This window comes from Aulonocara stuartgranti (assembly GCF_965226115.1).
Source record: "Aulonocara stuartgranti genome assembly, chromosome: 18".
NCBI classification, from domain to species: Eukaryota; Metazoa; Chordata; class Actinopteri; order Cichliformes; family Cichlidae; genus Aulonocara; species Aulonocara stuartgranti.
Window position 1 is genome coordinate 31,417,716 of NC_138954.1, and position 25,256 is coordinate 31,442,971.

Below are 25,256 nucleotides of genomic sequence, written 5' to 3' on the forward strand. Positions count from 1 at the left end.
CGTGTTTTGGATTTTGTAAGTGCTTTGGAGTTTGCACGTGTTTTGTATTTTGTACATGTTTTGGATTTTGCATGTTTTTTGTATTTTGTACGTGTTTTGTCTTTTGCATGTGTTTTTTATTTTGTAAGTGTTTTGGAGCTTGCATGTGTTTTGGATTTTGCACGTGTTTTGGATTTTGTAAGTGTTTTGGAGTTTGTACGTGCTTTGTCTCTAGGGGCCACCGTATAACCCAATTTCTCTTGGGATGAATAAAGTATGATCAATCAATCAATCAATCAAAAGTATGTTAACTACATTTGATTTTGAAAGAGGAAGTCTTACTTTGTTTGATAGTTCTTACATCATTTTAATAACTTTTCAAATGGGAACAATGCATTTAATTTACAACAAAGATAAAGTCAACATCACTTTACAAAGTGATGTAAAACACAGAATGAAGTATAAAGTGCAGAAAACTTCAGCCTGTCAAACATAGCAATGGAGCAATATGTAAAAAAAACAAAACCTAATTAAGCATGCACTCAGTACCCTAAGAATAGTTAAACACAGTGATAGTCACATATCATATCACTTCAAACCAGGGGCGGAGCGTGGGGATGGCTTACTGGGCTTAAGCCCGGGGTCTTTTGGAGTGTAATTTTTTCATAGTTAGATGTCTGGCTGACAACTGTATAAAACAAAAAGTACACACAATATTCGAAGCACATAGTGCACACTGTGGGAATTTACGACTGTGCATGAATCCCCCCTGATATTGGTATGATCCGAGCTCAGTCACTAAGCGACTGAGCGAGAGGGCGGGGCAGCTGCTGCCTGTGAGTGCGCTGTTGTAGAGACGGAGCCAGCCATACTAAGGAGAGCTTAAGTTTGACCAGGTACCAAAGCAAATCATTCATACTGTACAAATAATGTAAATATGATGGTGAATCACGAGAGATTGATATCAAACTGATCACTTGACCAATATTACGTTACCTGCTCTTCAAGTGAATCAACAAATGGCGAAATGAAAAGCCGAACAACAACAATGCTGTTTCTTTAGAGAGTCTTAGCTTACATGTGTGTTTATTTCATATTTTCAGTTCTTACCCTCCCCGACTAAATCGGTTTCAGTTATGTACTGAAATATAAGAATGGACATTAGAGGCTTCTTTCAAAGAAAAAACTCAGGTAAATGTTATTTTATATATTATGCTTTGTATGTTGTTCAGTATATTTCTATGCAAAACAAGAGGGATTTCAGTACACAGCAGGATATTCACATTTGGTTTTTTTTGGTTTTTTCCCGATATTTTTATTAAAGTTTTTGCATCGACTTTTACAAAAGACAAATTGAACAATATGCCGTTTTCTTTTTAAAGAACATAAAGCAATATAAGACATACACTCCCACCTCATAATTATAGCAGTACCAGTGGGTGTACAAACAGAAAAAGGAAAAAATCCAATCTAATAATACTAGTAACAAACCCTAGGGTACAAGACAACAGTTCCTGAGTGTACAAGGGAGATGTGGAGAGTATCCAAAACCCCCACCTCCACACAGACACATAAAAACCAAAACACACAAAAAAAAAAAAAAAACCACACATGATAAATGGTCAGCTTAGTTATAGGGATAAATCAATTCTGTTAGAGAAAAGAAATATGTATAAAGTAGTTAAATAAATACCATCATAGAACGCAGGTACAATAGAATCCATATACTTAAACTTAGGCCTCTTACTTGAACATAAGATAAGAAAAAATAAAATATGATAGAGTCTGAGCTGGCTAATTGGGAGCATTGCGAGACCGCAAAGTCTGAACATGATCAAAAAAGGGTTGCCAGGTCTTAAAAAATTTGGCCGTAGACCCGCGCAGGGTGAATTTAATCTTTTCGAGTTTGCTAAAATGCAGAACGTCTCTGATCCAGATTTCCCAGGATGGGGCAGAAGGGGACTTCCAACATAGCAATATTCTGCGTCTTGCCAATAAGGTGAGAAATGCGACCAGATCCGCTTGAGGCGTCGGCAAGGCAACTGAATCAGGAAGAACCCCAAACAAAGCAGTTAAGGGCACAGGTTGGAGGGTTAGCTGGATGATCTTAGATAAAATCAAGAAAATATTAATCCAGTATTGTTTGAGGGATGAACATGACCAAAACATATGCATTAAAGAGGCAGGTGTTTGATGACAACGGTCGCAGTCAGGGCTAAGATTGGGGTATATTTGAGCTAGTCTGGCCTTAGTCCAATGTACACGGTGCAGAATCTTACATTGAATCAGCCCATGTTTGGCACAGAATGAGGAGCCATGGACCCGGTAAAGAATTTTATCCCAAGAGTCATCCTGAATCACACACCCCAGATCCTGCTCCCATGCCAATTTAATAGCCGAGATTGAAGAGTTGCCAAAGGAACATATTCTCCCATACAAACAGGAGATCAGGCCCTGTAATGAGGGCGGAGGCAATAGAAGGTTATCAAAGTCATGATAAGAAGGTCTAGATGGGAACTGAGAGGATTTCTCCTTAACAAAACTCCGGATTTGTAAATAGCGAAAAAAGTGACTTTTTGGAAGGCCAAATTTCAATGAGAGCTGTTCAAAGGAGGCAAATGTATTCTGAATGTACAGATCAGAAAAAGACCTGATACCCAAAGAGGCCCACAAATAAAAAGCACCATCAGCTAACGAAGGCTGAAAAGAGGGATTTTTCAAGATGGGTGATTGAAGGGGAAAAAAGGTCAACTTAAAATAACGACAAAATTGATACCATATTTTCAAGGTAACTTTGACAATAGAGTTATTATAAGAGCCTGTACTCGAAGGCTGCTTTTGGGCATAAATCAGGGCTGGTAAAGAGGCTGAGACACAGGAAGAAGTCTCCAAACTGAGCCAGGCCGGGGCATTATTCGTGTCTTCCCCCTGTAGCCAATACCTGAGAATACGAATATTACATGCCCAATAATAGAACATAAAGTTTGGTAAAGCCATCCCCCCCATCTTTTTCGGTCTTTGAAGATATGTCTTGCGTATTCTGGGTGTTTTTTTGTTCCAGATAAACCCAGACAGAATCTTGTCTAATTTAACAAAAAAGGAAATTGGAATAAATACAGGGACACACTGAAAAAGAAAAGAAAATCTGGGGAGGATATTCATTTTAATTGTATTTATGCGCCCTGCTACAGACAGATGGAGTAGAGACCATCTGTCCAAATCCTGCCTAACTTTCTCCACAAGTGGGTCGAAATTAAGCTTGAAAAGAGCATGAAAATGACTTGTAATTTTAACCCCTAAATATGTGAAGTTGTCTGATACAACTCGAAAAGGTAGTGCTGTGCACTGATATTTCTGTGCAGCAGCATTCAGGGGAAACAGTTCACTCTTGGCAAGATTCAGTTTATAGCCAGAAATAAGGCTAAACTGTTCAAGTATTGAAAGTACCAAAGGGAATGAGGATGCTGGCTCTGAGATATAAAGAAGCAAGTCATCTGCATATAAGGAGACTCTTTGTTCTATACCATTTCTAGAAACCCCGGTGATACCTGGGTTTGATCTTAGCGATATGGCTAAGGGCTCAATTACAATTGCAAATAGCAACGGCGACATAGGACAGCCCTGCCTGGTCCCCCTAAACAGAGGAAAGAAGTCAGAGCATGTGCCATTTGTTTTGACAGCGGCAAGCGGGGAGGTATAAAGAAGTTTCAACCAGGAGATGAATATTTTACCAAAGCCGAATTTATCTAAGACATAAAAGAGGTATCCCCACTCTACCCTGTCAAAAGCCTTCTCAGCATCTAGACTGATCCCAAACTCCGGGCTGTTGGAGTCTGAGGGATTGTAAAGAACATTAAACAAACGTCTAAGGTTAGAGAAGGCGTATCTCCCTTTAATAAAGCCTGTTTGGTCCGGGTTGATTACAGATGGTAAGACTGCTTCTACACGCATCGCTAGAAGTTTAGCAAGGATTTTATAATCCACATTTAACAAAGAAATGGGACGGTATGAGCCACATTGTAGTGGATCCTTATCCTTTTTTAAGATCAGGGATATAGATGCCTGCAGTAGAGAGGGTGGGAGGGATCCAACTTCCAGTGAGTGCTTATACATATTTATCATGAGCGGAGCCAGTTTAGGCATAAATTTACGATAGAACTCAACCGGAAACCCGTCCTGTCCGGGGCACTTAGAACACTGCAGTTTGCTGATAGCTTGCATGATCTCTTCTACAGTTACTGGTCCCTCCAGCTGGAGGCTGTGTGTCTGATCGATTGATGGGAGCTTAAGATGATTGAAAAATGAGTCCAAAGCCTCCGTACTAAATGCACACTCAGACGCATAGAGAGATGAATAAAAGTCTCGAAATTGGTCATTAATTATTCTAGGATCCGTAGAGACACCACTTAATGTCTGAATCCGAGGAATGGAGTGTGCAGCTGCTGCACTACGGAGCTGATGAGAGAGCAGTTTACTGGCCTTATCCCCATATTCATACTGGGAGTACTGACATTTCAGCAACATCTCTTCAGCCCGAGCAGAGGACAGGTGATCAAACTCAGTCTGCAAAGACAGCCTATCATTATAGACCTCTGGTGCCGGGCAAACAGCATACAACTCGTCTAATTGCGATATGCGTATTATGAGCTCGGACAATTTTGCTTTCCTTTGGTTTGCCTCAAAACCAGCATAAGATATAATATGTCCCCTGATAAAAGCCTTTAACGTTTCCCACAAAATAGAGGGTGATATTCCGGGTGTAATATTTGTCTCTATGAATAAGTCTATCTTGGAATTCAGAAATGTGGTAAACTTATCGTCTGACAGCAAGCGTGTATTCAAACGCCATGGAGCTGGCGGAGAACATTGGCCCACTGCCAAATCTAAAGTCAACGGAGCATGATCTGAAATGACAATAGCACTATGAGAGCAAGAGCGAATCTGTGAAGTAAGTCGACTGTCCAGTAGGAAATAATCAATACGAGTGTATGTATGATGAACAGGGGAGAAAAAGGTGTATTCTCTACGTGTAGGGTTGAGGAAACGCCAGGCATCAATAACAGAGAATTCTTTAAGGAACGTATTAATAATTTTGGAAGAGTTGGATTGCCTACCAGGCTTATTTGAGGATCGATCCAGCGGCCCGAGCCAGCAATTAAAATCGCCACCAAGAACCAAATAGTGGGAAGACAAATCAGAAATTTTAGTGAAAAGAATACTAAAAAAATTTGGATCGTCCCAATTGGGAGCATAAACATTGGCAAAAATGAATTTAGTGTTCCAAATACTACCACTCACAATAATAAATCTACCATTCTGGTCCGCTATAACCTTAGAAGAAACAAATGGCACTGATTTGTGTATTAAAATAGCAACACCACGAACTTTGGAATTAAATGTAGAGTGATAGAGTTGACCCACCCACCCCTTGCGAAGTCTAAAATGATCTGAAATTTTTAGGTGTGTTTCTTGTAAGAACACAACCTGGGCGCCCAAAAATTGCAAATGATGAAGGACCTTGCTCCTTTTAATAGGTTGGTTCAAGCCTTTACAATTCCAGCTACAGAACTTAAATGAGTAACCTGCTTGTTGAGTATTAATATTTAATTGCGATACCATGTTAAAACATAGGTTGAGAAAAGCCAAAGCTGACCAATGAAAAACACGCAAAAAACAAAATCAGTGTACAGAGCAGTACAACATAAAAAACAAAAAACACCCAAACTTCCCCCTAAATGCTGAAGCATCTTCCCTAACGATATTCACATTTGTAACCACATATTTACATACACTTTAGGGAGAAAACATAAAACATTTTTACTGTACAACATCAATTTAGAGTAAACTTTTGTTTTAGATAAATATTGAAATATCTTTTGAATTAGTTAAATGTCAGAATAAAGAGAGACAGAGCTGTCTATTTTTATCACTTTGATCAAATTTAGGAGTACATATACACTAAGTTTGTTAATTAATAAGAAACTCCAGACGATTCCATTCTGAGCTGAAGAAGCTTCTGATTGGTTAGTAGAGTCCATGTGAGTAAATTGGTGGCACAGCTGTGGATGCATATAAGGCAAAACACAGAGCCTGTTTCTTTGACATGGGAAAATCAAGAGATGTCAACCAAAACACCAGGAAAAGAATCGTGGAGCTCCATAAGTGTGGCTCAAGTTTGAATACAATTTGGTGCCATTTGCAATTAAGAAATACAGATAGTTTCTCTCTTTACTCTTAAAGTTAACAAATATGTTTTTTATATTTATCAATCTAAAAAAATAAACATTTAGTCTGATTTGATGTTACAATTAAAAAAGTGTTTGTGTTTTGATCTGAAGAGTTTGTAAATATCTGGTTTCAACTGTATATTTGATGATTGTCAGCACAAAGAGGGAGAGAGAGGAACAGAGAGGGAGATGGAGAATGAGGACACAACAGAGATGGAACAAGAGCAGGTGAGACACATGTTAGTCAAATGGTCGTTTACCAAAAGTATCACCGTATCATAGGTACTCATGTATCTCGTACCTAGTGTTTCTTTTTAGGTTTACTATTTTTCAAATTCTACATTTATTAAGTTATGCAGGCTTGTTTGCACAACAAGGCTAAATAATTATATAAACCTTTCTCAATCTAAATAGTGGACTTTGGTAGACTTAAAAAAATAGTGTAGTGCAGGTCTATGATGATTTTTAGTGCTACTATCATCTAGTTCTGATTCTGGTTCTGTCTTGGTTAAGTCCTCAGTAGTCCTGATTTTGAACCGTTGTAGTCCTGTTTTAATTCCGGATCAGTTCTGGGTCTGGTTGAATTGGGGTTTAGTCCTCGTGTCTTGATACAGGCCCGACTTTGTTCTGCCTCGCTGCTTAATTAAAAAACTAGTTTAAGGTGTCCTGCACATGTGATATATATTTTTCCCTATATGAAGTCATTCTTTTTTGAACAAAACTCAAAACAGAGCCAATTAATCTTTCAGTCCCCCCCCCAAAAAAAATAAAAAATCCCACGTGCATACTACCCTTTAGGGCTAAGCCCTGGGTGTTTCAAATGTCTGGCTCCGCCTCTGCTTCAAACAGAGGTGATCCAGTAATGCTGCACTAATGAATTAGACTAACTATTCACTTTAGCTAAAGTTATTAAGTTAGCTAAAGAGTTGGGATGCTGTGTAAGACATATATAAAGCTAAAATACAAAGGTTTGGACACTGTTTTGCACGTTTCCCTAGTGTAGGGGTCTCTGCAAGCATACAGGGCTCTGACAGGGTACAAGATGACAACTTTGGAATTCTACTAGAAACAGTCGATCATATTTGTCAAAGCTGAATTCAGGGCAAACTACGCTAAATTAACGTTTTTAGCTACAATAAGCATAACAGTTACTGTACGGCTATCATTTGTTAACATGACGCTTGGTCTTATACATGTAATACATTTATTACCAACCTGAGAGTTTATCCGCTGGTCATTCGACATGACGAATGACTTCTGAAGTCTTAAGTCAGCTCAAGATGCTGTAGATTCCCGTCAGTAACACTTTCGGTCTGCTAGTAGAACATAGTTGTATTAATCTGCGGTTGATTACCGGAACCGTATGTAAGTCCCAAAAAACTGAATTTTGGAACTGAAATTGAATGGTGAGAAGGGAATCTGAAATTATTCGAGAGCTAAATTTTTAAAGGATAAAATACGGTTTCAAAGCAAATGAATTCATTTTAAAAATATAAAATTAAATTTCAATTTAGGCTAATTCATATTCAGTTTTTAAAAGCATTTATTCAAGTTACAATTCAGATTCAATCCGAGCAATTCAAATTCAAATTTAACTTATTCAAATTCAGTTTCTGATGGCACAGATTTCTGCCCATAGTTTTACAGCCTTAAAACATCTATAATAATTGTAAAAAAATAAAGTTAGCTACTTCGCGGATTTCACCTATCGCGGGTTATTTTTGGAACGTAACTACTGCGATAAACGAAGGACCACTGTATTGTGTCTTGCTTCTACATTCCTTTTCTCTCCATATCTCTCTTCTCTAATCTCACTATAGATCACAATGTCATCTGCAAACATTGGGGACTACTCCTAGACCTTATCTGTCAATCTCACAGTTGGCAATCAAAAAGGGGCATGCAGGGGCATGCAGCCTCCATCTCCCTCCATCATCACTGTTACAAAAGCTTTTTAGTCTAAAAAGTAAACTTTTTCGCTTAAAATGACAACAGCACACCATTATGAATGATTCTATAGTCCAGTTCTGTCTCAAACATCCTATTCATTATCCTAGTCCACATTTTCGTGATCATATTTTTGGGACTGATTATTACCGAGTTATGACATATCCTAATTTTACGATATTCATAAAAATGATAACTGTCATAAAATTTATAACTTCCTAAGTCATAAATCTTTTGACATGGGGCCATAAATCAGTGGTTTGACAGACAGGGCATATTATCCCTCCGTCATGGAATTAAATAAGCTTGATTTCCCTAAGGGGAATTAATAAGGCATATGACAGCAACTGAGAACAAATCAGACAAGTTTATCAAAAGGAAAACTGGATAACAAAATAAAACAGGAAATGACTAATCAGTAATAAGACAGACAGAGTCACAGAGACTTTAGGAAAGTGCAAAAGCTGAGAAATAAGGAATCACGAAAAATAGAAAAAAATAAATAGAAATTTTATAGACCAAAACACCAACTAAACCTCAAAACCATAACACCCACACCCCTTTGTGACTAGTCATTAAAGGCTCTCCTTTTCCGAGAATGATGTGTTACTGGGAAAAGCATTAAGTATTAAGAAGTCTTTTGATTTAGATAAACCAAAAGTCATTAACTTGTGTTTTTAGAAAGTGCTTAACAGATCAATAACTGTGGAATGTAAAAACTCAAATTTATCTGAAAACATAAGATATTGTCATACAAGCTTTTCACATTATATTCCTAATAAAGCTGAAGTTAAAAGTTGGAATGAGCTAATCAAACTAAGTAAACAAAGGAACACATTCCTTTCCCACTACTAAATAAACTTAAGCATGTAATTGGCTCTCACTATAAAAATGAAATAACGAGTAGGAACAAGTGAAGACAGTGAGAGGATGATACCAGGAGGGTGAGGTAATGTGAGCAGACACTGGTCAGCAGCCCACGGTCCCACCAGAGTCATTACCACTGACAGTAAAACTGAACAAAGTGAATGTGATTGGACAGGCACGATGTTCTGTCCCATGGCAGCTACAGACAGCAACAGACACATTTCTCAAGTGAACTGTCTGACTTGTATATTGTATAAGTGACAATTACATGTGCTGGATGAATGAATCAGTTATTTCTACTGCCAGATGCTCTTTAAATACATGTTTCATGATGTCTGTCTGGACTCTTGTTCCTTTACACCTAACAAGTGTGTGTGTGTTGCTCTGAACTGCCCGCCAACATGCATCCCACAGTCTGTACATGGTCACAATGTGGGGTGCTAATAAAGTTTTACGAGCTGCTTTAATCTGGCCATCTCGCCAATCACAATACCCTGAAGTAACCACATCCATCCTTGAGGGCTTATTAGAGGGCTCCCCATCACACATAATTGACTGTTCAAAATGAACCATATGAAGAAGACAGAACACATACACACATATATTCAGTGCAAAGGCCAGCAGGTGACTGTGAGCAGTGTGGGCGTGTTAATGGTGTGTTTGGTCTGGTGGAGTGACTCATTGACATTGTGTCCAACTCAGTATTGTCAAACAGAGCCTTTCTTCTACTTGAAAATAATCCCATATGTCGTTTGAATAAGCAGCTTCTTATGACCATAACGCTGTACATATAAAGAGATGGCTTCAAAAAAAGAACTGATAACTTACTACATGTAAGGGCTGTGTACAGAACTGACCTTCAATATATAATTGTATTTTATGCCTGATTAGTCCCATCCATAAGCAGGGACTTGGTCCCTGGTTAGACATGTTTTTTGGATAGATATGGGCAAACGAAAACGTCAGTGTGGCTTTTGTTGTGTTGGTTGTTAATTTATTGTCAATATTTTAGAGTAGATGTTTGCTAGTACAACAAGTATAGTTTTTGTCTGTCATAAATTCTGAATTAACTGCTAAGCACTGTGGAAATGACAAAAATCATATAATTATTTATTATAATTATTATTACCACAGTTAATTTTAAATCAAGCAATCAATTTGGAGTTTAACTAAGATATTGTGTTAACCTTTTAGTATTTACAGCCCTTTATACATAGTGCCATATTTTGTGAGGTTCAGAAATAATTGGACAATTGACTGATAAGCAGTTTCATAACCAGGTGAGGCTTGTTTTTCCTTATTACACTAAAGCGATAAGAGGTGTGGAGTTTATTCTAAGTGCTGAAGTTACACTTGGTCTCTGTTCGCTGCAACTCTGAATAAGAAGTTTAGAGAAATATATGTGCAAGTCAAGGAAATTAGAAATAAATCCACAGAAAGATCCAAACAGAAAAACAGTTTGTCACAAAAAAAAATCCTTTAATGGAAAACAACTTCACAAAATTTAACCAAGTCAAGAATACTTTCAAGGAAGGAGGCATATCATTTTCAAAATCTACAATCAAGAGATAAACTGAAATACAGACGGAAACCACTGATTACACAAAGGCCAGATTAGACATTGCCAGAAAATATCTGATTTGCATTTTTTTTTAAAAGAAAAAAAATCTTTTCAGATGAAATAAAGATGAACTTGTACTTGGGAAGAGAAAAGCATGGAGCACATGATCTGAAGCATACCATATAATCTGTCAAAAAATGATATAGCTGCTACCGCTATAAGCAGTGACATAATCAGTTAACACCAGTAGCCTGGTTCCTTTGGCATCCCCATCCCATAATTTTGCCTCCACCTCCACCAAAAAAATCTACTTGACTTTTATCAATTTTGTTTTACTGTAGAGCATAAATAAATAAAACTAATATGATGCAGTGCATATACATCAAACTTTAGTAAATGCCTCACCGGATGGACCCCTCTCAGTCATTTCTTCTTTTTGCCTCTGTTCATCTCCTCGTTAAAGTTACCCATATGTAGACACTTTTTATGACACGTATACCAAGTTGAACTATTTAAAATCCACCATAAAAGATTATAAAGCCACATGACATCAGTTTTGGATCAAGTACCTAAGTTGGTTGTTTGGAAAAATGTGGCCAAAAGGTCAACAGGTAGGAGTGGTATCACACAGAAGCAAATGTCTGTACAAATACTTGTAGTAAACATAGCTTCTGATTTAGTGCTCCTTTTTACTTTCAAAGTGCTTTACGGCACATTTGATCTCAAATACGTAAATATTATTTATGTTACTGGAGTAATTAATCTAATTACTTTTTACTTTAAGTCTTGAAAGACGTCACTCTGTGTAGGAGTTGATTTACTGACAGTGTAGGAAGTTTAAATGCATGTTGGCAGTTTTTAATTAGTCTGTGGGTGTACTGCCAGTGTGTGTTTGTGTGTGCTGCTAATTAAAAGTGTCCTGTTCGTGTGTGCTTTTGTCTCATATATAAGACCAACAGACAGCAGATGACAGACAGAGTAGAAGAGGCGAGGTGACACACTGAGGAGGTAACTAACTACTGATTATCTCACTTAGATCTGATCTGATATTGCTCACGGATAAAGGTGAAGATGGTGATGATGATTATATCACTGGGGCTTCTCTTTGTTGGACTTGGTATGACATCAGCTGCTGCTGGCCCAGGTATACATCAACATTTACATTTAATCTGTTTTTCTACAATATCGTGCTGTGATGTCTAAAAGATGTCTAAAATTTTTATTTATTGTCGGAGAATGCACTTACTAAAACAGTTAACATCCTCAGATCTCTAGTTATGTACCTAGCATGCCATGTTTATCTGTCTACAGTTTTCTAGCTATGTACCTAAAATACCAAATCACTCCACTGGCAATTCCTTGGATGCATCCTTTTTGATCTTCTAATATCCAGTAATGCATTTGTCCTGTTTTGCGCTGTATCATTTTGCATTTTACAAAGAGAAATCTTAAATAATGTCTCTACTATGCATAATATAAAAATGCTAATAAAGAATACTGAACCCAATAACTATAAAATAGATAGAAATTAAATTATGACTCAAGTCACATTTCTTCTGTCTTCAGGCAGCTGTGTGGGTCGATGCGGTGAGGTTTTCAACAGAGGCTGGCAGTGTAAGTGTGACTTCAGCTGCCTGCAACATAATGAGTGCTGCCAGGACTTTGAGGCTACATGCACCATCGGTGAGACAGATACAATAACAGCCTAAAAAAACAAAGCTTAAAAACATACAAGTCTACACATTTTACACCTCTTCTTTTTGTAGACGAGTATTAAGATACAACACAGATGAATAAAAACAGAAAAACTACTCGATGTGGAAGCAGTGAATCTATTATTGCTGTTTTCTCCAAAAGTTGAATCTGGACGTAGTGTTTTGTAGGAGAAACGTTTCGTCACTCATCCAAGTGACTTCTTCAGTCTCAGCTGACTGCAGGTTTCCCCAAATCTTATAAACAGTAAATTTGCATAGTGACTGAAACCAGCCCACTGAAGGAACAATGGACTGGGAGGTCAGTTACTTAATCATAATTGTGCAAATTCTCATGACCACTGACCAAAACCCACTGATCAAAGACCACTGATCAATGGCCATGAGCACCATTCACAGAGAGTTGGGGAATGGCTGCAATCACAGCATTGTAAGATGGCGAAAGATGTACCCTTATTGTTGTTGTGTTAGATTACTTACTTATCTTTAAGTTATCTGTTTCTGTAAGCTGTTTTGATTTTCTTTTTTTTTCTTTTTTTGTGTTTGCTTTTCAGTGTTTAAAAGTTTTTTTCTCCATTTTAAAATATGATCATGTTTCTTCCTGAAGCCCACAAACGCTTCAAGCTTGTTTTGGGCTCTGTGGATCTTTTGTTTTTCCTGTTATGTTTCTTCTGTTTGCTGTATTAATTACTACAGAACACAACTATTTGTTTGGGTTTGTTTTATTTTGCGATATGTCCTCCTCTTTCTGTTTGTTTAGTAGCTATTTTCATGGAAACATAATGTTTCTAATTGTTTTGTTCTAGAGCTTTCTTCTGTTACACTTTACATTTTGGTTTGTTATTTGTGTTAAATTTTATAGCTGTTTAGAGGTTTCTTTCCAAAGAACTGTTCTTTTCACCTAGTTGCTTCAACTTTGATGATTTCTTTTGTCCCTCTATATATACTTATCAATATTTTTAAGCTAATTGTTTCTTTGATATGGTGTTTAGTTGGACAACAAGTCCAACACTGGCACCAGCCAAATACAAAATATAGTTATCTGTTATACTGGCAGTTTATTTATTCATTTTTAAACCAAAAGAATAATATAATGAAAAGCTATGCTGCATTTTGCTGTAACGTAACGGGCACTAAGCATCTGTCCTGCTGCTATGTTTGACCTAAATGCACAAACAGTGATGGATTTTTTGTGTGCAGTGTTCTATTATATATTACTCCCTTATTATCGAAGTGAAACGTTCTTAAAAGAATGAGTGACAGAAAATAGGATATTTTATGTGACTTCAAACGGTTGAAAAGTTTACTGGTTGGAAGACAAGTGCACGATTGTCTGAAAGTAAAACACGAGATGCTAATTTTTCAGTGGTGTGTCTTTTTCTTACCTTATTAAATCCCATGGCAGATAGAATATCACGGCTTTAAATTTCAAGCCAGTCGAAGCAATGTGCTGTCCTGTGATGACATGCTCCTCTCTGTCTGTGTTTTCAGCACAGTCATGTCAGGGTCGCTGTGGTGAGGTCTTCCGACGTGGTAAGCTGTGCGAATGTGATCCACTGTGTGTCCTCCACAACACCTGTTGCCATGACTACAAATTGAACTGCAGTAAGTATCCACAGTCACGGCTGCAACTGCATAGACTGTCCCATTTCCCAACTCATCTGAACTTGTAGGCCTTTAAGGACAAATGTTATTTCACATGCGATTTGAGCAGATGCTGCATCCTAGATGCATGAAAGAGCGTTTCCGCAGGTCCTTCCTCCCTGCAGCTGTCAGACTGCACAATCAAAACCGCTCCCAACAATCATAGATGTTCACATCTGCGCTGTAACTGCAATAATTTAATCAACCGATTCGCACTACAACCTGTGTTTGCCTCTTATCTGTAGTTAATTTTATTTAATTTAATAACGGTACAGTACTCTGTTTATAGTAACCATTGTCCTTAATGTAAATATGTAAGAAAGAAAAATTGTGTATGTTTCTGTTCTGTGTACTGTTTGTTTGTAATGTGTCTTTCTGGCTGCTGTTAAAACCAAATTTCCCCTTGTGGGACAAAGAAAGGATTATTCTATTCTATTCTAATTTCTAGTTTTTCATTTTTCTCTGTGTTGACAGACGCCACAGTGCCACTCTCACCAGAGTCATATCGCGGCAGGTTCCAGTCTCTAAGGGCCACAGCTTCAGGTATGCCTGTAGTCAGTTACTACAGACATCAATACAAGAATGTTCCTAATGCTTTCATTACAGTTCCTGGTATCTTATTTTAAGCCTTTCTGCTCTGTTTTATCAACCTCAGGAAAGCGGAAATCCCAGAGGAACAGGAAATCCTCCAATAGTGAGAGTGAGGAATATTTCACAGGTGAATGCAGTTCAAATTAGAGATGGACCGATCCGATATTACGTATCGGTATCGGTCCGATACTGACCTAAATTACTGGATCGGATATCGGAGAAAAATAAAAAATGTAATCCGATCCATTAAATATCACGAAAGCAGCTCACAAAACTTGCAACACGCCGTAACTCACCTCAGAACATTAGCACGTCGGAGCAGTATGCATCACGTGATAGAGCGGCTGTGGCATGCGGGACCTGTCGGTGGTCTGGATAGCATTTGGAGCTTCACTAGCAACCCGGCATTTCATCTCCGACAAAGTTATCCCGAGAGAAGTAAAGCAAGTGTGTAAGTCCATCTCTGAATGTTTGTAAAGCATTCCTGCGTTAAGCTTAACAAGCGACTGCCTCTCCTGCTGCTACTTCAATCATGAAACTGCTTAACGATCAGCTGATCGGCTTTTCTGTCGCAGTCCGTGTCTCTAGTTTGCTTTTGGCCCACTTTGCACCAGAAAGAGGAAACCAGCGGCTGAACAACAGCAGCACGTTTAAGCTTGATCAGCTGTTGTTAGAATGTATTTAATATTACTTTCTACTCGAGGATCTTTTTCTACGTAGCTGACGGCTGGTAACTGTGCAGGGGCGGATCTAGCAAAGTTTAGCCAGGGGGGCCGATAGGGCATTAACAGGGAAAAGGGGGCACAAAGACATACTTTTCTTTCTTATTCTCATTTAAAATGTCTAGCTTTTAATAAATAATTATCTGACACCCAAAGTTTTAATTTGATGTAAAATGAATAGAAGTCAATTACTGTATATAGTAACTATTAAGTCTAATATATATACCCTAGTAAGCTATAGTACTTTTTCCTTTGGGAAGGTACCATCTGTGCAGTCTGCAATTTTGTTGAAGAAAGATGTTGAATCTATTTAATATTTCTTGAAAAATAATTGATTTCTGTGCATTTTTTTTCACACTGCATCAAATTAAGGTTGATTACGTCGATTAAGCATCATGAGGTGGCGCGTGAGGGGTGGTTCCCTATTTTTTATTTATTTATTTTTGTTGTTGCTGGGAGTTGGAACCCTATTAGTTAGGTTGCTTAATATTTACGCTAAGTACTCTTTAAAATACCAGAATAGGGAGGATGGTGTAGGTTTAAGTTTATTAGATTGATCAGTATTGCTGAACTATGAAATATTTTTTTTTTGCATACAGGTATAACAGAATAGCTTTAGTGTAGTTGTTGTTTTAAACTTGAGTATGAACTTATACAAAATGCAGCAAGATATTTAAAAAACATCAATCAACAAAACTGCAGTTTTGTTGATTAAAAAACACTATATCGGATTCATATCGGTATCGGCAGATATCCAAATTTATGATATCGGTATCGGTATCGGACATAAAAAAGTGGTATCGTGCCATCTCTAGTTCAAATATTACTGAATATTTGCCAGTACTGAATCTGGGAACAGCCCTTACTCTGTCCAAAACTGACAAAGCACAAGCAATGCTAAATCCTTCCATCATTAGCTTCCTTTAAAAGAGTAACAAAAATGAATAATAATGCTGCATTACCGTTGTTGTATGTAGGAAGAGGCCGCTGCCCAGAGCACCTTGGGGCTCAGTGTCAGGGTTCTTCAGGCCTCCTCAACTCACTGACTGTTGGCTTATCTGACTCCACCCCTTCTGCTGTATCAGCCAATCAGCTACAACATGGTTTGGACTACTTTCTTTCTTTCGTAACTTAGTTTTCTTAAATGAGCAAAATGCAGGTTTGATTAATGGTCATTAAAGGTAATGTCTCTCATTCCTCCTGTAGGTGTGAGTAGCATGCCTGTTGGCCTGCTGCCTGTGATAGTCCCTTCCTCTCACAGCAGAGCTCCATACTCACCAGCACCAGGCTCATCTCTGCCTATCAATAATGCTCCGTCTCTGGGCATTGGTGCTCCAGTGAGCCCCCTGGCTCATGGAGCTGTTGGCAGTAAACTGGATGCCCAGCTTGTGTTATCCCCTGGGGGAGCTGCTTCATCTATGCTTAGTCAAGGTTTATTTAACAGAAATTATTTCATAATTGTAGATGAACCAAGATTTTTGCAACTTGTTTTAGGTTCATTAAAACAAGTTGTTCAAAAACAATTCCCAACATACTACAGTACACAGCAATGCCGTTCTTTGTGCTCATAGGCCTTGGTGTTCCAGCAGGTTCCAGACCCAGCACTCTTCAAGATGTATTACAGGGCTTGGGGCATGGAGGATCTGAAGGACCAGGAACAGGTAAGCAGCTGAAGGTGCCCTGTGGTTGTGGGTGTGTTTAATAAGCTTCTTCTAAATTACATAAAAATGTATGTGTGCGTGCAGGGGTCTTTGCTGATGTCGACCTATGCAGCCATTCTCCCATCAATGGACTGACAGCGCTCATTAACGGGACCATTCTGGTATTTAAAGGTGAGTGCTGTGACTGTCAAATTATGGCTAGGCGTGAGGGGGTTAGGGTTAATATGCTCTGTAGCTGTGCTGGGCAAACTATATCCTCTGCCAATATATGCTGTGAAGTTTAGTGACTGCAGGTTGTTGCAAGCATGCAACAGTTTTTTCATTTGGATTAATGTTAGCATATTAGCTATAGACTGTCCATGTATATATCATACATTATGATGTTATCAATTCATTTATAGGTTCTGCATTTTGAAGCATCAACATTAGCATTTTTAGCCATGTTGCTCTTTGGAGCAAGAAATGACCGTTCTTAGAAGAGAAGGCAGAGTGTTTGCAAGTTGGTTAGCAGGCTAAATCAAATAACTGTGTGTGTGTGTGTACAGTTATACATCTGTGTTTGTGTGAGTTAATTAGTGCCAAGTAACAGACTGATAACATATCTATACTATTTTCTGAGAAATTCAATTTAACTTTCTCCAAAAGGCACAAACACAGCAAACAGCAGCCTAGTAGACAGGTAGTGACTACAGCTGACTATGTTGACACAGCTATCAATCAAAGCAGCCACACCTCCAACTTTAACTCTTAGCAAAATCCAGATTCTTAAACAAACAAATAAAAAGATGTACTAGGTTGTACACCTGGGCCCTATTTCAGGAAGCCGGTTTAGTGCAAACTCTGAGTAAGTAAACCCTGAGTTAACGAAAACTCTGGGTTTTCGGTTTCACAAAGCGAGTTTAGATTAATTCTGAGTGAGTTACTATGACGACACACTCCGTGAAGCTAACCTGCCCCCTAGCAGGTTTACTTCAACTAACCCTGACTGTCTCCGCCTCTTTGTCAGAAACCTGAATGTAGGAAGTGTCAGACATGGCGTGCCCCTTCCTTGAAGAGCCAGTAGATGTTGAAGCCCAAATTCTCTCCGCCGGGAGAGAGTGATTAGAGCGCGTTTGGACATTTTATCATTTCCTGATGATTTCCTGTGTGAACGTTACCGTTTTTCAGCACAATCTATAATTTATTTGAATAACATCCTCAGGCCTAATATTGCTCATGTGACACATCGCGGACATTCTCTCAGTTCTGTACATATTATTTGTATTGCACTTCGGTTTTTTTGCAAACGGGAGCTTTCTGTATAATATTGGTGACGCTGAGCACGTTTCCAAGGCTACCGTCTGTCGGGCAGTCAGGAATGTTACAGTTGCACTGAAACGTCTCCTGTACTCGTTTGTGGTGTTCCCCGGTCATAGACCCACAAGATTTATCAAAGAGGGATGCCACAAAATTGCAGGTATCAGGATGAACAAAACTTAATTCATGATGTGGTGATATTTGAACTACTACTTAAATGTTACATTTATTTTCACGGTTCCCAGGCGTGATTGGCTGTACAGATGGCACTCACATTCCAATCATTGCTCCTTCAGTAAATGAAGGAGACTATGTGAACAGGAAGTCTTTCCACAGCATTAATGTACAGGTACATAGTTCCCTGTAGCATTTCAAACTAACAAATTATTTCATTATAGTAATGGATGCTAATTTGTGTTCTCTGCACTGTGAAGATCATATGTGATGCTGCCAACATTATCACAAATGTGGAAGCCAAGTGGCCAGGCTCTGTGAGTGGTGGTGGTGGAGGACCTCCACCTGTTTTTCAGGCCTCCGCTTTTTTTTCTGTTGGCTATAACGGGTCACATTTGAGCATACAGAGTAAGCAAATATGTACTTGTAATGTGCTCAGATAATTTCAATAAGTGCTTACAGAAAGAAAATTAATGTAGCCTCTAACTACAATTGATTGACATCGGACAAACAGACCAAGCACTATGGCTCATAATACAATTACACCTTACCTGTTTAGACTATATTTTTATATTTCATTTTTACTTGCTGCCAGGAACGTTTGGAGCCTGTTGGGTTGCACCTGCGCTCACATCACAAAATAAAATGTATAAAATAAAAAATAAAATAAAATATAATAAAATAACGTGTTAAATGGGTGGAAATCCCTAGATCAACGTTTAAATTAACACTCATGCATTGACTCTGTCGGCTATGTTTTGCCGTGCATGCTCCCTTTCTTTTGCAGCTGAGGCTGTGTTACTTTTTTTCCGCGGAATTTGCATGTTATCGGCATATGCTGCCATCGGAATTTCGGCCTCAAGCGCTGTGAAATACATTGACCGTGCCTTCTTTCCCTCCGTCTCCATGGTGACTCGCTTAATCTGTGCTCCACTAATCAGGGCTTTATGTATCCTCGTGCGCGCGCTTAACTTGGGGTTAAAGCAACTCCGCGTTGACTGAACTAATTGTTATCAGCCTTTCTGAAACCGAATATTCCGAGTTGGACAGTTCGGGGTTACTCAACCCTGAGTATCGTTTTTAACTCTGAGTTTTCTAAACCGGCTTCCTGAAATAGGGCCCTGCTTTGTAATGCTTTAAAGTTTGGTGTTTTAATACAAAGTGATTGAGCAGAGTGATTTACTTTGAGAGTTGGTCTCAAGTGGCCAGAATTTTATTTATTTTGATAATTACAGGTTGGCACTTGGACAGTGATATTATGTAATGTGATTTACAGGTTATGTGATATGCCTGATATGTGTATGTATGTTTGTGTGTGTTGCAGGCGAGTTATTCTGGTCCGTTGATCCCATCAGCCGCTCTGTGGGTCAGCCACAAAGTATCACAGACACTTTGGGCATCTCATCTCCCATCGACACCATCTTCACACGTGCCAACTGCCAAGGAAACACCTACATTATCAAGGTATAGATATCACTAGAATCCGTCACAGTATCACAACTAAAGCTGCCCTTGTATGTCACCTTTTCTTTCTTTTCTTTTTGTGTCTGCTAAATGTCTAAAGTGCGTGTTGTGATACCACAGCGTCAGCAACAGCACTGAGAACACAGCATAGTCATCAAACAACAAAGCATTGATCATTGTGTGCACAACATGAAATGAGGAGGCCGAGTGCAAGTGGGTTGCAAAGCAGCTTGTATAGGCACACTAACTTTGAGCAGACTAAAACTGCTTAATCAAAGCACTCCATACGAGATTAGATGTGTAGAATATCAGCTGAGCCAGACCACCTTTGTGGATAATCTATAAGCATCATCCTGGACGCTTTCATTAAAGTTTTGAGGTTTAAAAGTCAGAATCTGACGTTTTAAACTAAATACAACAGTTGCTTACCACATTGAAAGGGGATATAGTTTTCAGTACTGGATTACTGTACCATGACCTTTTACAGCAACTAGCTATATGAATACAACAAGGGGGAATCATAGTGGAAGAGCAGTCCTAGAAGCACCCTCTGTGCTGATGGATGTTGGATGTATTAATCACTCTTTGTCTCCAGGGGGACCAGTACTGGCGTTTAGATGGGAACATGGTGATGGAGCCAGGTTACCCCAAACCTCTGGTCTCAGAATTCCCTGGTTTGACAGGACACATCAGTGCTGCACTGGCAGTGCCGGCCACCAGGAGCAAACCAGAAACTGTGTACTTCTTTAAGAATGGTGAGGAACAAAGACAGACCCAAAATAACTCCACTGTCATGGTGCCAATGCTAGTGCCCAATTTAACAGTTTTCACACACTATAAGTGCCACCCCCCACATACCACAAAATTGATGGTCCCCAGAGATGAAGCCAGTGACATCATTGGTTATGGCAGGGGCTACAGTAACAGTGTCATTATTTTTATTTTATTTATTTATGGCAGATTCAACCTTGCACTTAGATTAAATATAAACACAATTAAAAAGTATATAAAAGCCTATATAAAACTGAACAAAACATACAGGTAGAATGAATCAATAGTAATGATATCTCTGTATTTGTCCACTAGGAGAAATTTTGCAGAGCTTCACATTCCCACCAGACAGCATTCCTTCCTGCAGCAAGAAACCAAGAAATTCCATGAATACTGGTTTGTAGCTCAACAAATTATTTAAATTCTGTTCCTTTTAGCTTTAAAGAGCTGGTAACCATATTGGACTAAGTGGTCCTGTGCTTTTTAATACCATGCTATTTTTTTATTTCTGACATTCAGGAGTTCTTCTGGGTGGAGAGATCAACATCAAAGTGTCTCTGAAGGGATTTCCCACCCCCATCACCTCGGCTCTGTCCATGACCAGCCCTCAGGGGAGCGGCAGATACCATCACTACGTCTTCTCTGGACGTAAGAACAATCAGAGCATTTTGTTTATACACATTAAGTTTTAATAGCGGTAGAGATTACACATCGTCTCATCTTTGTTGGTTCAGTCCATAGCCTGTATATAAAAGGTGTACCTGGCCACCACGAAATCATCCAGTGAATAAGATGTAGTGCTAACAACATGCCAAAAGTTTGGGGGACCATTATTTCTCCTTGTGTGAATCTTTTCTAAAACACGGTTTGTCCTTCCCCTCCTTAAAAGCAGGACATTACAACTGTGTCCACTGTGAATGACCACTATTGATCAGAGGTGGCCTACTACACCAGCTATCAACTACCTGCAGTCTTAAGATCCCTACCCAGACATTTTAAGCCTTACTTACACTCCACCACATGGAACCTTAATGATGGCAGGATAAGGTCTCAAAAAGAACCTTGGCATCTTAATGGACTTTCAATGAATTCATTTATAGTTTTGTAGCCACAGTTTTATCTTTAGGCAAAAAGACCCGGTCGTTGTTAAAACAAAAATGTAACTAGAGCAACAGCCTTGGAGGAACATCACCATGACACTGTGATAAGCAGTATAAGTTCATATGTTAATTTTGTATTCATTGTCTCCTCTACTGCCCTAATGTAGGCAGATATAGCCATAAATACTGCATCAGCAAAGTAACTAAACTCACACCTGTTCTGTCATCTCTGCAGCTCTCTTCTTCAGCATCCAGATTTCGGGTGACCTGCCAGTGCTGACCAAGCCTGATCCATCTGCATCCTTTGCACCTTTGCCCATCCTCAGCCAAACTACTGTGGCAACCAGTTCTGCAAACATGGCTGGCCAGAACACGGTCCTTCCCCAGCCAGCCAACTCTATCAGAGTTTGGCTGCGCTGTCCTTAGGAAAGTCCTGCAGGAGACCTGTTGTGTTTTCTTTGTTAACGCGCAAAAAAAAGGCTCATAATAAATAAGTCTGCTGCTGATTTTCCTCATACATTAATATGACATTTATAATATCTGGAAGGGTCAAATAAATACCATCACAAAAGTCTACACATGTTAACCATATGAGCACAACACCACATATTCTATGGTGGGTTTAAGTTATTCTACCCATCATGAACTGCAACATAACCTTTAAGGATTATCTAAAGCCAGCCCACAGTTTGAGGAAAAAGAAGTTAATTCACAGCTATTTTCATTAAAAGTGGATTCCAGTGATTGTCGACACTGATACAAAACAAAAGCAAAACACATGGAGCAATTTTATTATTTGATCAATTCAAAAGAAATATTTCTGGCATTGTTTAGATAATTGATCTTCGTGTCCTCCACTACATCCTTCCAAAATATTCTTCATTTTATAAATAAAAAGCATCCCATGACACTGCTGCTCCTCATATTTCCACTTTATTATTAAAACACATGTATAAACAACCAAAGATCAGAGGACAAAAAAAGAAATAAACTAACAAAATAACAGAATCAGAAGTCACACACCTGTCAGATCTCTCCAGTAATAGTCAGATTTTACGTGGACCTAAAATGTATTGACATTAAATTTGTTGCCTTGTTTATGTTTTACTGAATAAGATGATTAAGTCTTCACTGGTGATATCTTCATTAGGAGATTCCTCCTCTTCCCAGAGATCCTCCCCTCCCTTCTCGAGAGAACGTTCCTGAAATATTAGCGAAAGACGACAAAAAAAAAAATGTGTGAGATACCATATTGTCACTCTTCTTGTTCCCTGAGTGTAATGCTGCTTAATGCACTTCAATAAACTGCTTTATCATTTAAAACTACAGGACTTGAGTCAGTTCTGTGAGTGTACACTATATTCTCACAGGCAGAGGTTAACAACCATCCCAGAAGGATAGTCCTTTAAAGCTTTGACACCTTACCTCTGCGGCTGATTAGTCTCACTCCTCGAGGTCCTGTGCTTGACAGGCTGCTCACCAGAGGCTGACTGGCCACTGTGTGACGCTGCGTCATATTGCTTGTGTCTGTAATCAAAGAAGGGAAATAAAAAACATCACACAAGAGTTTGTGCACATATGAAAGCTTTAGCTGACGAGTGCTTTTCAACGTCTTTCATTAGCAAAATAATGGAATTCCCTTTCAGACTAATGAGCTAATATATTAAACATTTAATTAAATTGACAGGAGAAAAAAAAAAGGACTGCTAATAAGTGTTGTTGGGGTTTAAAGGTTCTATAAGTCTGCACCATGGATTATATATGGACTAAGCATGGAAACAGACACAATGCACTGGGCTGAAAAATGAAGGCAGCGCAAACTCAAAAAACTGCAGTTCCTCTGATTCGCTTTCGAAGCTTCAGGCTGGTCCTCATAGATTCCCAATGTTCAAATGTCCAATTTTACAGCATTAAAAGTACATTAATTGAGGACAGTTTTCACCTTTATAACAACTTTGCACAGGATATGGTTGCTTTGACATCTATCGGTCAGTAAACAGAATACATTACCAGGGTCTTGGCTGGTAGATGGCAGTGACGCATCATCGCTTTGCTGTCCTGCTGATTCCATGTCTGTCTGACTCTCCAGGGTAGACTCAATTCCAGGGCTGGAAACACATCCACAATCAGAGAAAACTTCCAGCGGTGTCAGGTTTAAAATAAAAGTCAACATTTCTCTCACAAATCTATTTTAACACCATGTGAGAAGCTTCTTTTTTAGATTTTTATGAGTCCAAAAAAATAATTTGACAGTAAATCCTACATAAATGAAAACTGAAAACTTAAAAGCTCACCCCTCCACTTCCTGCTCCATGAACACCTCATCTCCATCATCTGTAGCAGCAGCCATTCCAGTAGAGGCAGTTACCATGGGAACTGACTGGGACGCCATGTTGTCACTGCTGTCTGAGGGCAGGGATTCAGTGAAGACTGTCACTGATGAAACAGAGACACAGGGAATACTGAGCTTTTGAGCCCAAGAGCTGGACAGCGCCGACTGAGGAAATCTCGTCTTCGGGGTTTGTGCGTTTTTCTCACCTGGTGCAGCCACTTGTAAAGGTGTGGTGGGGACACTCCTTCCTCCTCCATCTTCATCATGAGCAGCCAGAAACAGAGGAGATTCATACATACCGAGACCTACATACAGATTTAGTTTGACACAAAAAAATGAATGTTTTAACTCGAGTATCAGACTGCATGCACAAGTTACAATTAAGCGTTTGTGCAGTACCTCCTTGAGAAGCCAGCTGTCCCAGGTCAGAGTGTGAGGCTGAAGTCTGTGGCAGCAGATCTTCAGGGGGTCCAAACCTGAATCTGGTGGACAGACCTGCTACCTGAGGTGAGCTGGAGATCAAAAACATCTGCTTAAACACGTGTTAAAATGCATCTTTTCAGCAGCCCACATTTGTAGTCTCCTTTGCCTTCTCTGCATGTTTCACTCAAGAACACATGTTTCATCTGCAGCTTCCTTCTAGAATTAGTTGCTGCAATTAGAGAAAGAAAAAAAATCCCCTACAAAAGTGCTAAAATTGGCCACTTGAATGCTTTTCTAAAAGGAAATCACTTCTCTCTGCCATTTTAAACTAGTTTTGTACCAGGTTGCAGTTTTCCCCTCTAAAAGGTTAAATTGCTTTTAACTTATTTACCTGGTTGCTGGAAATACGGACACTGTAACTGACAGGTTTCTCTACACAGGGAGCAGCAGACCACTGTCTGTTCTGTCTCCATGAAAATCTCACCTCAAAAATCCCTGAGTTAATAAATCTATAATGAGTCTGAGATCTTATGATACCACTATGTCTAGAAACAGTCCAGTTAAGACACAAAATAACGGGGTGAAGGAAAGTTAAAGTGAAGCAGTGGAGTAAAGTATGGGAATCTTTAGTGCGTGATGGACTATCACACTGACTCATACCTTAAAAACAGTAGATTGTGTGAAGTTGGTCTTTTGCCCTAAACTAGATTATTCTTTATTTTGCTTTCAGAAAACATAGGGATCCTAATATTGTGTCCATTGAATTAAAATATGAGGCCTAATCA

The 25,256-nt window shown here is 38.9% G+C and overlaps 2 protein-coding genes across 8 annotated transcripts in view; one reads left to right on the forward strand and one right to left on the reverse strand.

The window, feature by feature from the left end:
- Window positions 1-790: 790 nt before the first annotated feature.
- prg4a (proteoglycan 4a) lies at window positions 791-23,039 on the forward strand. 5 transcript variants are annotated; one of them, XM_082512204.1, is made up of 17 exons: window positions 791-875; window positions 1,083-1,170; window positions 6,363-6,434; window positions 11,533-11,725; window positions 12,148-12,264; window positions 13,785-13,898; window positions 14,412-14,480; window positions 14,593-14,655; window positions 16,228-16,353; window positions 16,457-16,681; window positions 16,822-16,911; window positions 16,996-17,082; window positions 19,706-19,845; window positions 20,441-20,600; window positions 20,932-21,012; window positions 21,136-21,264; window positions 21,952-23,039. In XM_082512204.1, the coding sequence occupies exons 4-17, from the start codon at window positions 11,653-11,655 to the stop codon at window positions 22,140-22,142; spliced, it is 1,665 nt and encodes a 554-aa protein (XP_082368330.1). In that variant the 5' UTR covers window positions 791-875; window positions 1,083-1,170; window positions 6,363-6,434; window positions 11,533-11,652; the 3' UTR covers window positions 22,143-23,039. The 5 variants fall into 5 exon arrangements, with proteins under 5 accessions (XP_082368330.1, XP_082368333.1, XP_082368334.1 ...); XM_082512207.1 differs by having other exon boundaries at window positions 16,837-16,911; XM_082512208.1 differs by having other exon boundaries at window positions 16,840-16,911.
- LOC309693187 (nucleoprotein TPR-like) overlaps window positions 22,634-25,256 on the reverse strand; it is a 34,129-nt gene continuing 31,506 nt past the window's right edge. For all 3 annotated transcript variants that reach the window (XM_082512202.1, XM_082512201.1, XM_082512200.1), the window contains exons 50-55: window positions 24,448-24,560; window positions 24,255-24,353; window positions 24,011-24,152; window positions 23,727-23,824; window positions 23,142-23,243; window positions 22,634-22,918 (exon numbers count right to left, since the gene is read on the reverse strand). In XM_082512202.1, the coding sequence (XP_082368328.1) occupies window positions 22,863-22,918; window positions 23,142-23,243; window positions 23,727-23,824; window positions 24,011-24,152; window positions 24,255-24,353; window positions 24,448-24,560 (610 nt within the window). In that variant the 3' untranslated portion in view covers window positions 22,634-22,862. The remainder of the gene's footprint in view (window positions 22,919-23,141; window positions 23,244-23,726; window positions 23,825-24,010; window positions 24,153-24,254; window positions 24,354-24,447; window positions 24,561-25,256) is intronic.

Bases quoted from the DNA above. Each gene is read 5' to 3' on its own strand.
- prg4a (XM_082512204.1), top strand. From the start codon at position 11,653: ATGGTGATGATGATTATATCACTGGGGCTTCTCTTTGTTGGACTTGGT. The intron at 20,601-20,931 runs GTGAGGAACAAA...TTTGTCCACTAG, and splicing joins TGTGTACTTCTTTAAGAATG to GAGAAATTTTGCAGAGCTTC. The intron at 21,265-21,951 runs GTAAGAACAATC...TCATCTCTGCAG, and splicing joins TCACTACGTCTTCTCTGGAC to CTCTCTTCTTCAGCATCCAG.